We start from the raw sequence: 13,031 nt of genomic DNA, 5'->3' as shown, positions 1-13,031 counted from the left end.
TCAATCGTGGTTTTTTTTTTTAAAGATAAATAAAAGATTTTTACAAGCATTTTCAGCACTTTGTTTTGTCATTTGTTTATTAATAAGAAGGTGCACATTTTCTGGTTGGGAAGTCATCCACCCACTTGTCTCTATGGAAGTGTTTGCTTTTGTCTAGAACAGGGGTGTCGAACACATTTTCACTGAGGGCCACATCAGCAAAATGGCTGCTCGCAAAGGGCCAAATGTAAAATAAATCTAACTAATTTTATAACTTGTTAATTAACTGTTTCTGTATTTATTACTTATTTAAGTTACAAATATTGCATATACATTTGCCTAGATATAAAAATATGAGATATGAGATTTTAAGACTTTCATACTTTTTAATTTATCCTGTCGAGGGCCACATAAAATGATGTGGAGTGCCGCATTTGGCCCACGGGCCTTGAGTTTGATACATGTGGCTAAGTTACAGGTCAGATGCAGTATGTGGAGAGGGACAGAATGCAAGATTTTTGAACATTAAAATACATGTAACTGAATAAATACTTGATAGATGCATTTACTTTGATACTGTAGTTTAAGTTTCCAGGTAAAGCAAGAACATATCCATGGAGACAAACAAAAAGTGCACTAAAAAGGAAAAAAAAAAGTGAAAGTGAATCCAGGAAATCCCCCTCCCATCAGTCATCATGCGCTGACTCACCCACAACCAATGTAAAACGGATCCCAACATTAACAACATATTATACAATTTCTGAACCTTGACTTCTTGCCAACTTGTTCTCCTAAATCCTCCCTTTTCCTGGGAATTCCTCCGTCCTCTAAACACAACCAAATCCCTCATCTGTTTCTGTTATGCAACTGGTGTTATGTAGCGAGCTAATTAGCATTGAACAGTCAGAGGCTAAATTAATCTGACAGTTAGATGATCACACTTCTACACACTATTACACACATATTACATCTATAGGGGGCTTGTGGATTAAACTGCTGCTCCTGCTTCCTCCTCCTACCTTTTAAAAGCTTGACTCGCAGCACGACCAGACAACAGAGCAAATAGAAGCGATGACCCCAATGTGAACTGCAACGCCAACACACAATATTGGAAATGTCTGGCTCAGAACTAAAAAGAAAATGGATCACATTTTAAAAACAGAAACAAGTCAGGGCAGAATTATGACTGATTAAGATTAACTATAGGAATACTTTAGATAAAAATAATTTATTATACATTATTTGACAACATTACTTTTTATATGATCCATGTATGATCTGCCTTTAAGGAAAAAAATAGTAGCATATAACTTTGTTTACACTCACTGTGGCGTGGGTTCGGTATTTATTTTTAGAGGGTTACCTGCGAGCTGTTTGTCACTACAGTGGTGCATGTTTGACAATGTAACACAGTTCACATGGGTTCATGTAAAACCACAGATAAGGAGTTGTCTATCCATGCCATATGAAACACAAGCATTTCGAATAGAGCTGAGCAAAATGTATATCTCATTGTAATTATAAATAAAATACACATCTTTATCTTTTTTAATACAGGAATCATTTTTATATACGAAGCCTAGGCTGCTGAAAATAGACATCTAAATGCATAAAATCAGCTACTTTGAAACCAAGAGCAAGAGAGGACATCACAACCTCTGGAATGTTATTAGTGAGTGGCAACATTATATGAGAGTAAATGGTGAGTAATGACATTTTCTTCTGTAAAATCTCAAATACATCTAAAATTTGAAAGAGCTGCTACAGTCTGCAATAGTCTACAACTCAAACTAAATACTGAGTTTGTACCTGACATTTAATGCAAGAAAATAAAGTAGCAGAACACCAGTTAACAGTTAAAGAACAGGGACACTGCAGGTTACACAAACAGAGACTTTGGGGTCACACACAGTTGAACTGACCCTTTCGCTCCTTAAATAACATGGTTCTGAGTCCCTGTGTTGAGGAAATAATTACTGCGGGGCAAAAACAATAGCTGGACGAAAATAGAATAAAAAGCAAAGAAACCAATTTTGTCTGTTAAGCTGCCTAAAGTTCTGCTTCAGTGCCACTGAGTTGGAATGTTGATGGGCATTTTTCAAATAAATTTATCAGTGAGTGCATAACCTCTACGCTACTAAGCAGCTAAAACTGGAAAATAGCTTTAAGTCAGAAACATACAAGGCCATGACCAAGACCTAACAGGGATTCAAACTCAACTCACACAATAGTGACAAGATAACTAGTGGACTATGTTTTAAAGTAGAGATTTTTGTTCTCTCATCCAAGAAACTTTGTTAACTCTAAACTCCCAAGCAGCATTTGATATTTCCCAGCATTTCTAATTTTGAGAAAAAAAATTGTATTTTTACACATTACTAATTGCACACACGTATCCATGGGTTTCAGAGTGATGAAAAATTTAACCGTTGCCGTAGCGATGAACAATTTAAACCAAAACATATCCTTTGAATTCTAAAAAATCCTCAAAATGCTGCATTTAAAAATAAGCTAAATCCCATGAAAAGAGATTTATCAAATGTGGAAAACTGAACAAACCAAAGCGATGCTCCTCATATGAGCCTCAAACACCAACACACTAGCACTCTTCTGCCCTCAAAAGTACTTGAAAATGCAGTCTTTTCCGGTCAGTGGTAACCAGCAGTAAACTCCGCAGCGGCGCCATATTTAGCCCTAACCCTTTCATGTATTTGACTTCCTCCTCTGCTCACAGCCTGCTCTTCATTTAAATTCTCTGCTCTCTTTGTCATTCTCTATGCGCTTTCATTGCCTTGCACACTCTCCCAATCTATTTACATTTATCATTTTGGGCATTAAGCAGACACTCTACGGCCCGGCTCCGAGCTTAAGTCCTCCACTATTTATTCACTCGAGGCAACATTATAAAAGCATAAATACGTTAGTGTCCTTAAGGGGTTTGGGACACTTCAGATTATAGCAGGTTTCTGGGCAATAGACAGAAAGTTTTTGGGAAAATTTTTATGGTCTCTTACTCACAATCCCCCCAACACCCTTCTGGACAATTTAGTTTGACTCTAAGTGTAAACAAACGCTTGCCTGGAATTAAACAAAAGGAATTAAAAACACACAAAGCTTCCAAAGCGTGTTTGAGAATTCACTCTTCTCGCCATTAGCAGAAAAGTATGACAATTTCTCATTTCGACTTGTAAAAATAAAGTAAATATGTATAAAATCTGATGTTATTCTCACACACTTGCCATTCCAATTACAGTAACTACCAACAGTGCAAAACTACAGCACCGTAGAGAGGTAAGCCACTGCAATTATGTGCTCCCTCAAATAGTTCAACTTATTATTTCAATTTTATAGCTTGGACTGCCATCCTCACCTGCTCTGTGTGAGTAGATACCAGAGTGAACTTTTAAAATAATAGTTTTTGCATAGGGCATGATGCTAATAAGAATTTAAATAGAATATATAATGATAGAATTAGAGGAGGCTAATCTAATGTAATGTCAAACACTAAAATTACATCTGCGTTCTTAGCTAGAATAATTTGTGAGGTTACTTTCAAATAAATTATAAATGATGATACGATGTGTAAGATTTTATGCCCAGTATTTACTGTTTAGATATAGTTTTTCCCCTTAGAATTGGTCTCCATTTGTAGGATTTTGGGTAGTTCTGATAAATGGATTTAAAGTTTTGACCACAAAAATAAATGCGAATGGGTTTTTTGCTCATTAAAACCTCAAAAAACACCAAACTATAAATATTGCACAGAGGGTATAGGAATAAGAAAGTATTACAGTAATAACACAAATCATCACAAATATCAAATAGAAAGTTGTAATTGTAAGGGGGAAAAATGCTTATTAATTGCTTATTCAAGTAGCTGTTGCTATAGAGCTCAGGGTCGAACTGCAACAACTTTTTGCTCGTGGCAAGACGGGTTAAACATCCCTAGAGATACATTAGCAAAAACATGTCAGAAAGTAAGCAAAGAGCTTCTGGGTTACTTGGGGTAAATATATTTATCACACTAGAGTCAGAATACTTTTGAATGAACGTCAAGCTTACGAGTTTAGACCTTAAAATATCCATTGTTTTGACATAGGCTAACTGAAAATTCTCCTGAGATGTGACGACACAATCCCAAACTCTATTAATGCTGAGTTAAATAACGGTTAAATAAATAGGTAATATATTGGAGAAAGACAATTGCACATGCAGTAACCCGAACACAAACATATCTGTGTATTACACCTGTTACCTGTAAGTATATGTGTACTTTACTATATCTCCGCAGGTTTGGGTACTGGTTTGCGGATGTGCCTCATATTTGCTCCAGAGGGCGTGGGTTTAAAGGGGGCCACGGCTCCGTAGGGTTTGGGCACGGGCAGATCGGACCCCTGGGGGATGTAGGCGTTCGGGCGACGAGGGGCCATGGTGTGCACTCCGTTGGGTAACTCTCTCCACTCATCTTCTTGGGACAACTAAAACAAGATAAAACAGCAACACTGATCACATTGAACAATTGATTATTAAGATTTACAGCCAACTAGTCTTAGTAAGTCTTATTAATTAGGGTTAAATGTGTTATAGGCCAAGTGGATTCCTATTTTAAATTGTTTTGGCTCTGTTTTAGTCATTTGTTCAGTCGTTGATACTTGCCAAGAAAAATATATTGCTGCTCAAACGTTCAACATATGGAAAGTAATCATGCAACAACATATATAAATAACGTTTTTGTAATGCAAAAGTTTAACATTGTTCGAGATTATCAATTCAAAGTGAAATAATTCAAAATTCAAACTCAAAATGGCACCCAGTTCTTTGTATCTTTTTAACAGACATCTGCATATTGTTGTCTTGACTGATCAAGTAAAAAATGTTATGATATAAAGATATAAAGAAGGGATATATTTTATTTCAGATTGAAAAGAAAAATATGAAGCAGATAAGCAGCAAAAAAGATAGAGTTAGACTTTGAAAAACATCTTGACAGAAGCAGTGTCATCTGTGTCAGAGCTAAATCAAGCTGGTGTATGTCTTATCTGAGCATTTCACAGTTCAGTTGTAAGCCGTACGGAGGATGTCACTCTGAATCCATATATATGAACTATAGTGGGATTTTAGTCTTTTGAATTTCTCATCCTCCAGTATTCTTTAGGAAGGCAATAAATAGCTTTAAACAGATTTTCATTATGACTCCCTTGTACAACTGATTTTCACAGCAAAATTGCCTGGAAGGATTTTAAGGTATTGAGAAGCTAAGTATTAAATGTTCTATTTTCTACTTGTTTATTGCTTTTGGTTAGCATTTTCAAGCTCGATGCGCTAAAAATTATTCATGGATTATCATTTTTGCCATTCGAAAGATAGAATATTTCGATTTGAAGTGTTAATCGCAACAGAAACGATCCCAATTTGTCATCATTCTGAAACCCATGGATAACTATAGGAGGTACAAAGACTATTTAAAAACCGTTCAATGCACAGAGCTTTTACCATTAGCAATATTTCACATTGTAGAGTTACTTCCGTGAGATAGTATGACTTGACTTCAATATGCCATCTTATTTTTACTCCACTCCTTTCTTCTTCATAATTTGCCAGAGCTCGTCAAATCACAGCTGCTACTACAATCCGCAGAGTAAAAAACAAACTTGTATGGTTTTAGCAGTCAGTCATTCAAGGGCAAATGGATGTCTACTAAATTATTACTGATGTGGATGGATGGATCTGGAGAGGCTGACGCAGGTGCAGTCAAGGATGAGGGCTGGGCTTCCTTTAATCAAAACGACCACAGAGCTATTTCTGTATGTGTTTTAACATACCACTGTTTTGCATGTTTCAAAATGCTAATGTATTCAGAGTTTTTTGTAAGGTGTGAATGTAAGCAAACTTGGCACCACTGACGGTTGTCTCTGAACACGGGGGCACTGGAACTATGACTTCTCTTACAATATGCTACAGAGTTGTTAAGTGTGATGTCACTTCCGGGTCCATCAGCTGAATAAAAATAATTAATTTACAATTTCCTCTATATATTTAGCAATGACACATCTCACATTAAAAAGAGATTGCAGTTGTTTAAAGCTGACACAGTTATATTAATGTAACTATTGCTATAATCCTACGTTAACCTATGTTTTGTTACTGCATAATTTACATATTTGAGACAATTTGTGGTTGCACATACTTTTGAAACATCACGTCATGATCATTCATCACTTTTTTGATGAATATGTAACAAAAACAAAGCTGCAAAGTTTCTGGTTGGACCCGGAAATGACAACATCACTTAAAACTTTACTTGACTGTAGCAGACACCAGATACAAATCCAACCAAATGCAGAGAAATAGATATGATATATGGAGCGTGATAATTCTGTTTAAGAAGCACTATTTACGCTCTAACCTACTATTTGAAATTGAAAGAGGATTTCTAATCACACAATGCTCCACAAAAATGTTTAAATTACATTGTTTTCAGCTTTCCCTCTGTGTTTTCAATCATCAAGTTTATATGAATTTTCTGTAAAAAGAAAAAGAAAGAAATAAAAGAATTAGAAAGAAAAATAAATACATGTTTTGTTTTGTTTTATCAAGCGTTGCATGCCACTCTCAATGAGCATTAGCATTACCCAACTGAATGAAATCTAATAATTATTCTACCAGGGTGGTCTATTCAAAAATCAATTTTAAATCTAATGAAGTAGAATTTGGTGGCACAAAGATTTGCACCCTACTGGCAGGAACAATTTGGAATATTTTCTGTTGGGTTCAAGTCTAGTTTATTCATGAATACCACAAAATCCACGGGAAGGCAATCAGATAGTGTATAATTGTGTTCAGGACAGACTCACTCATTAGCTGCAAATTTTTTCTAGTTTTACCCAAACCAAAACATTCAAACTTTTGAGGACATCTTGAGAAAACCTTATGTGATCCCTCAGTGTGTTTGATAGATCTGTGTCGGCAAACCGCTGCAAAAATAACATCTCAATATCTAGCGCTTTGCTTTTGACTTCCATCCCACGAAGGCATGCAAATGAAGTGTGGCTAAAGCACAGCGCTAGCTTCAAAGAGAGGGCCATTTCCTCATGCATATGAACAGTTTATCCACTGGCATGTGATCTAAGCACTGTGCACAAGACAAATAATAATAGATCTTGAAAGCACAGAGAGGACGAGTGCATAAATAAACAAGAAAATATGGATCCTCAGAAGTAACAGATATGTGACAAGGAAAGAGATTATTCAGCTTTGATTTTGTGCAGACTGCTTTAGCAAAGAAGGTGATTGACTTGTGTTTACCACCTTGAGCGAGATAGGTGAGAGAACAGTTTTCTAAGCACAAGCCCAGACATACATGGTTGTAGCTGCAAGGGCTCAGTGGAAATAAAAATCATTATATTTTGGGCTCAACAGACAGAGCAGTTATACTTGACTGGAAGATGCCCAGTTTTATTTAAAAATGCACTATGGACCTTTTTTGAAAGAAGGTCCTCATCCAGTTTGCAAATGTTATTGCTTAGCCTGGAATGTCCCACACTTTGGAATTAAGGAATTTTGCATGTATGAATGTGTTTAGTGCTAAAAAAAATACCCTGAAAAACACCTGGCTCCACCTGCTTGTCTTCAAAGAGATAGATATGTTTAATGCCATAGTGTGGAACACTCTAATGAAAGCAATAACATCTTCATGGAGACAAAATGATAGTGAACTCCACGAGAAAAGCCTCAAAGTGCAACTTTAATATTTGGTCACTTTTTTTATAAAAAATAGCAACAAATATGTGAATAAGAAGCTTAAAATATTTGCATATGGAGATGATTCCATGAACCCCATTTCAAGAATTTAGCATGTTTTGAATTAGAAGATGCACAGATTCATTTGAATTCTGACCACTTTGTCTTTACAGTCATATGACACAGCTAACACATCTGTATGCTGGTAGCACAAAATCAGTGCCATCACTTATAATGAAAACACAACAAGACTAACTCAGGATACACCCCACCAATAAGGAAAATAAGGAGCTTAAAAAATTAGCATGACATCCTATTTCAATTTCAAGGATTTGGGGCCGCTGCTATCAGCTTGTAGGAGGCGCGTGTAGGGACTTAGTAGAAGATGCACGTTGTGTGATAGAACCAAAAAATAAATAAACAGAAAAAACATAACAATTGTATGCAGAATTGATTTGATGCCCCTTGTTTGAGTAAAGAGGAGAATTCTGTGTTTTGGGCAGGTGTGACTGCATGCACAAGACAGGTAAGGAGACCCTGATGAGCTACAGATTACGTGCTTGTTTTTAAGAACATTGGATCTGTCCTTGCGTGTTTGTTTCTCCATTCACTGATTGTGAACTTTTCCAAGTGAAAACATCTCCATTTTGCGTCTCAATTTTGAGGGCAATACAAGTTGTAGCAATGCACCCAAACTATTAAACTTGTCATTTTTCAAAACATTTGAAGGAGTTTTATGCAGTGGTTGGAGAACATATTTTTTAGACTATGAGATCTCTGCTGTGTGAGCTTTCAGTTTCCCAGAAATTTGGAGTCAGATACCAAGATAACTCAATCTGTGAACTTAACCTGGTCCTGTTGCTTGATGCTGTTGGTCTTGTCTCTTTATTTCATTTAGGATTTCTAATATAAACTACAATAATATATTCAGTATTGTAACTAATAACTCCACAGTTACATTTATACTGTAACAAAAAATTGCTATTTAATTTCTTCAATAATCATGCAGCATTACTCTAAAATAGCAGCCTTTTCTGGTTTAGAGTGAATTCTCTTTTCTTGGCTCCATTGTTTGCTCTCGGCTAAACCCAAGGTCAATAAATGTTGAGTGGTCCAAAAGCTGGTTTATGAAACAGAAAATTCTGAGTTGTTTAAGTTCAGACGAAAAATAAATTCAAAATAAAAATATAATTAAAGCATAATTCAAACCATGTATAAGAGGACAATTTGAACTTTGAAATGTACACAATGCTGTTTGAATTTATCAAATACAAATATTTTCCTAGGACCAATTGGGTTTGAAACAATATACTGAAATTCAAAGACAACATAACATTTCAAGGACAATGTAGGACACGGTATCAGTCCCTTGGCTATTTTAATCTAAAAAAGAATACAACTTTATTTCAGAACAAGCAGATATCAAGCAGGCAAGATTGGGAGTGCTCATTTTCCATTTCCAAGATAAAACCCTTTTAGTCTAACAGTCTCAAATGTAAGAGTGCGCGTGTCCTTTTACCTTACTCTCTCTCTCCTCTCTGTCCCTCTGCCTCCTCTTCTTGTCCCGCAGCATCCTCCTCCACTCCTTTTCGATGTCTGGACAAGGGGGTAGGTCCTGCTCCAGCCGCCTCTGGCACCTGTCCATCTGAAAGCCCACACGGGGCCAAAGAGAGGCACAACATTCACTTTGTATTCTCGTCACTGGGAGCTCTCCACACCACTGCACGGCCCACTTTATTTGTGTCCGCACTCCAAAAAACAGATGGTGGCATTACCGCGGGACAGCGGGTAAAGTTATGTCTCTAAATGTTGTGACTTTAAGGACGCTGCAGGCAAATAGCAGCTGCAGGGGGTCCTAAAGTTATACCATGAGTGAGCTGAAATATTTATGTGAGGAGATATGACTATTGTGACAAAAGGCTATGTGTTTAAAACATGACAATTTAATTGTGAATTTCTTGCATTGTAACTTAAGTCTAGATACTACACTGTCCTCTGTGTAAAGCATACAAGGTATAAATCTTAACATTAGAAGTCAAATTTTTGGAATTTAGGAAAGTTTAATCTGGCTGCTCTGTTTTAAATTGTTAATCACTATGGCAATTCTGAAACCCAAGGATAAAGTTTGGGATTGAACATCAAAAACGCTGCTGACAAGACATGTCAAAGGTCTATAAAAAGTCAAACAACCTGATAAGCAGCTGGTCTATACTGGTCAGTACATTTATCAGTACATAGTTAGAATACTCCTGAATGAACATAGCTTTAGCATCTTAAAATCTGCAACGGTGTAACATTAGGCTTACGTTATTTTCTACAAACCTATTTCTTACCATTGATGCTTTGTGTCTACCATAGAAATATATATATAGAGAGAAACTTACCTTAGAGCGCATCTTTAAATGTTGGTAAGATATAATGAAGATTGAGGCATAAAATATATATACACTGATTTGTATATCCAAAGTTAGCTATAATCAAACTGTTTACATTTAGTTGTGCATGGTTGTTACAGAAACCACTATACGTTCTAATAGCACATTTAGAGTTTGCCTTTATATGATAAGTATTTCTTAATCAGTACTTTTTTCTTTTTAATTGTCCTTCTGTGTATCATTACTTTTCATATTTAATTACAGGGAAGAGCTGAGGAACAATAACAAGACAGTCTTTCTGTCAAAGATACATAAAATACCAGTAAAGTATGTTTGTTTTAATATGACTTTTTTCAAATACATATTTTCTTTTCTTAAGGGGCAATAAAAGAAACATTAAAAGCCTTCACCTCAGAGGCCAATTTAACATGGCAGTTGTTATCTAAAATAAAACAGCAAAAGGTCATAGACATCAGGTAAATGTAGTTAGTAGGTTGGCAGGTACACAAAACAATCAATATTACTTGTAATTTACAATGTTTCAGGGCAAAAGCAAATGGCTATAGGAAAGAATACAGGGGCCTGGGATCAAGATTCTAAAAAGTTCCCGAACAAGCTTGGTGGTGAGTCTGATCATAAAGAGCTGATTAAGGAAGAGGATTTGTGCCATTAAACAAGTCATTAACAATAGTTACCATTAACCAATGGGTCACTGGTTAATGTTAATTGGTTAATTACCATTAACCAGCTGTTAGTCACACTCACAATTTTTGGGGTGAAAATCAAACACCTAAACTTGTAAGGTTTATTAATAAGGTTAATGTGTCCTTTATTGTCCATGTAGGTTAATTTGTCTTTGGCAGTTGGCCCATCTTTCAATGCCACTGGGGCAACTTGGCTCGTGAATTTGACCCATTTTGCATCTTCGGAGACCATCTACAAAACTTAAGTAGTTATGTTTTCCCATGTTTATACAGTGTGTGTAGTCTGTCACCATAGTTACTGACCCTCAGCAAAACATTAAGCTATGTCACTTAAAACTATTCATGGGTTTCAGCCTTCAAAACATATAATATTTAGTTTCTAACTGTTAAACACTATGGCCACAGTCCTAATTTTTCATAATTCTCAAACCCACACATAGCATAAAACAGTGCATCTGCTAAGTTCATGTGTGTTATGTACCTGCAGCTCTTTGTCTTTGATCTCCTGTTGCAGACTGAGGACCAGAGCCTGTCTCATGGCTAGGAGAGCAGACGTCGCCATGAGTTTGTGACTAATGTTGAGGATGTTGGCTCTTATCTCATTCAACTGCAACAAAAACAAACATGGAGATATTAGTGGCATATTTCATATATTTTACTAATATATGAAGTATAATCAGACTTAGATGTATAAGTTACTGAAGTAATCCTCAACTAATTTAGTAATAAAAAACAAAATAGAGCACAGAGCTAAGAATAACAATTTTGTAGTTCTTATCAGCAACCCTTAAAAAATATGCTCTAACAAGAAACCCTAAAGTGACCTAGGTTTAGCTTCAGGTGGTTCAGGTTTAGTAAATCTCACAATCTTGAGTCTTTAACCTTACTTTACCTATGTTATTGTTTATAATTGGGAAAAAATAATTAATAGATCAATTAATTACTATTTTCTAGCCAAGAGAAAATGCAATTATAGTTTGACACATAGTCTATTAACAGTAACACAGGTGGGATAATGAGCCCTTGTACCTGTAGTTCTGGCTACTCCTCACATTTGTGCAGAAAGTTACATGTGCTGTGTTTGAAAGCTATTTATAGTAGAAGTGAAAGATAAGTGCAAGTTCTTGTAATTTGTAATGCTCAGTGAACTCCTTAATGCCCGCTCTGCAGGGCTTCTCACATGGAGCTCAAAAGCTGCTGCTACAGATTTTGACTCTGTGCAAAAAAGAATAAAATAAAACGAAAACATGCACGAGAATGAACAAATGTCAGAAAGCTAATAGACCCTTCCAGGAGTGACGTGTTTGGAATTGCTACGCACACAGCCTGGTACTGATATTAACATTTTCTTCCATTCATTGTAATAAGACTGCAAAATAAAGCTGTAGAGAGCACAGACAAATGGCTGCTGTTTGTTTGTTACATTTGCCAATGAGTAATATTAGTCAATATCTAACTTCCAGCTCTAGTTTCTAAAGATCAGTAATATATGCAGAATTTGTGGTCCTTGATGAATTCAAATGAATATTTTACGTGCATATTTGTCCAGCATAACATCAGATTTAAGAATTTGTGCTGCAGCCTAGTCCACTATGCTATCTTGAAGCACAAATTGCATTTATTTTTACTTTTATTCCAATCCCCATCTCTCATAGGTCTTAAGTACAATACATCCCTGAGACAAACTGAAGTGTGTCACATTGACATTCTAAAAATGTGTTAAAACTTGTTTGGAATGAGCAATGTACAAAATGTATCCCTTTTTATTGTTATTAAGATACTTTGGCAGTCTAACAAAATTCAGCAAAAATATACCTTTAAATGCATTAGCTGAGGTTTAAGTATCAGACAAATGCGAAAGGACTGTAAAGTTGCTGACATGTTACTTTATGCTGTTTGAAAGTTTACAACATGGGCTATTTGTTGCTAAGTTTTATAGCATTTTGAGTTTTGTATTATAAAATATATTCATATATATTATATTCTGATATTCAAAGTTAGCATAGTTTCAAGTTTGCTGCTGCTTAAATTTGAATTCCGTCTATTTCTTTTCTTTCTAACCAATACATAACATTACCTTCTTAGCCAGCGTGAGGCCGTCCTCTCTGCAGTTGTCTGTGCGCACTCTCAGGGGCGTTATAAGGCGGCTCACTTGGTCCACGAGGAGTTCTTTTTCCAGGAACTGTCTCTCACGCTCAGCTAACCTCACCTCTAGCTGCACGTGCACACGCAA

General features: G+C 36.0%; 1 protein-coding gene across 2 annotated transcripts in view; it reads right to left on the bottom strand.

Annotated features, from left to right (window-relative positions):
* ccdc146 (coiled-coil domain containing 146) overlaps positions 1-13,031 on the bottom strand; it is an 83,000-nt gene that overhangs the window by 5,980 nt on the left and 63,989 nt on the right. Inside the window, exons 19-22 of one of the 2 annotated variants that reach the window (XM_055231974.1) lie at positions 12,876-13,013; positions 11,280-11,405; positions 9,239-9,364; positions 4,235-4,457 (exon numbers count right to left, since the gene is read on the bottom strand). In XM_055231974.1, coding sequence (XP_055087949.1) covers positions 4,257-4,457; positions 9,239-9,364; positions 11,280-11,405; positions 12,876-13,013 — 591 coding nt within the window. In that variant the 3' untranslated portion in view covers positions 4,235-4,256. The remainder of the gene's footprint in view (positions 1-4,234; positions 4,458-9,238; positions 9,365-11,279; positions 11,406-12,875; positions 13,014-13,031) is intronic. The other variant, XM_033989274.2, reaches the window with a different exon arrangement.

Source organism: Periophthalmus magnuspinnatus, chromosome 23 (assembly GCF_009829125.3).
Source record: "Periophthalmus magnuspinnatus isolate fPerMag1 chromosome 23, fPerMag1.2.pri, whole genome shotgun sequence".
In the NCBI taxonomy this organism is placed as follows: Eukaryota; Metazoa; Chordata; class Actinopteri; order Gobiiformes; family Gobiidae; genus Periophthalmus; species Periophthalmus magnuspinnatus.
Note: the sequence above shows the minus strand (reverse complement) of the source record. Positions and strands in the feature narration are given on the sequence as shown.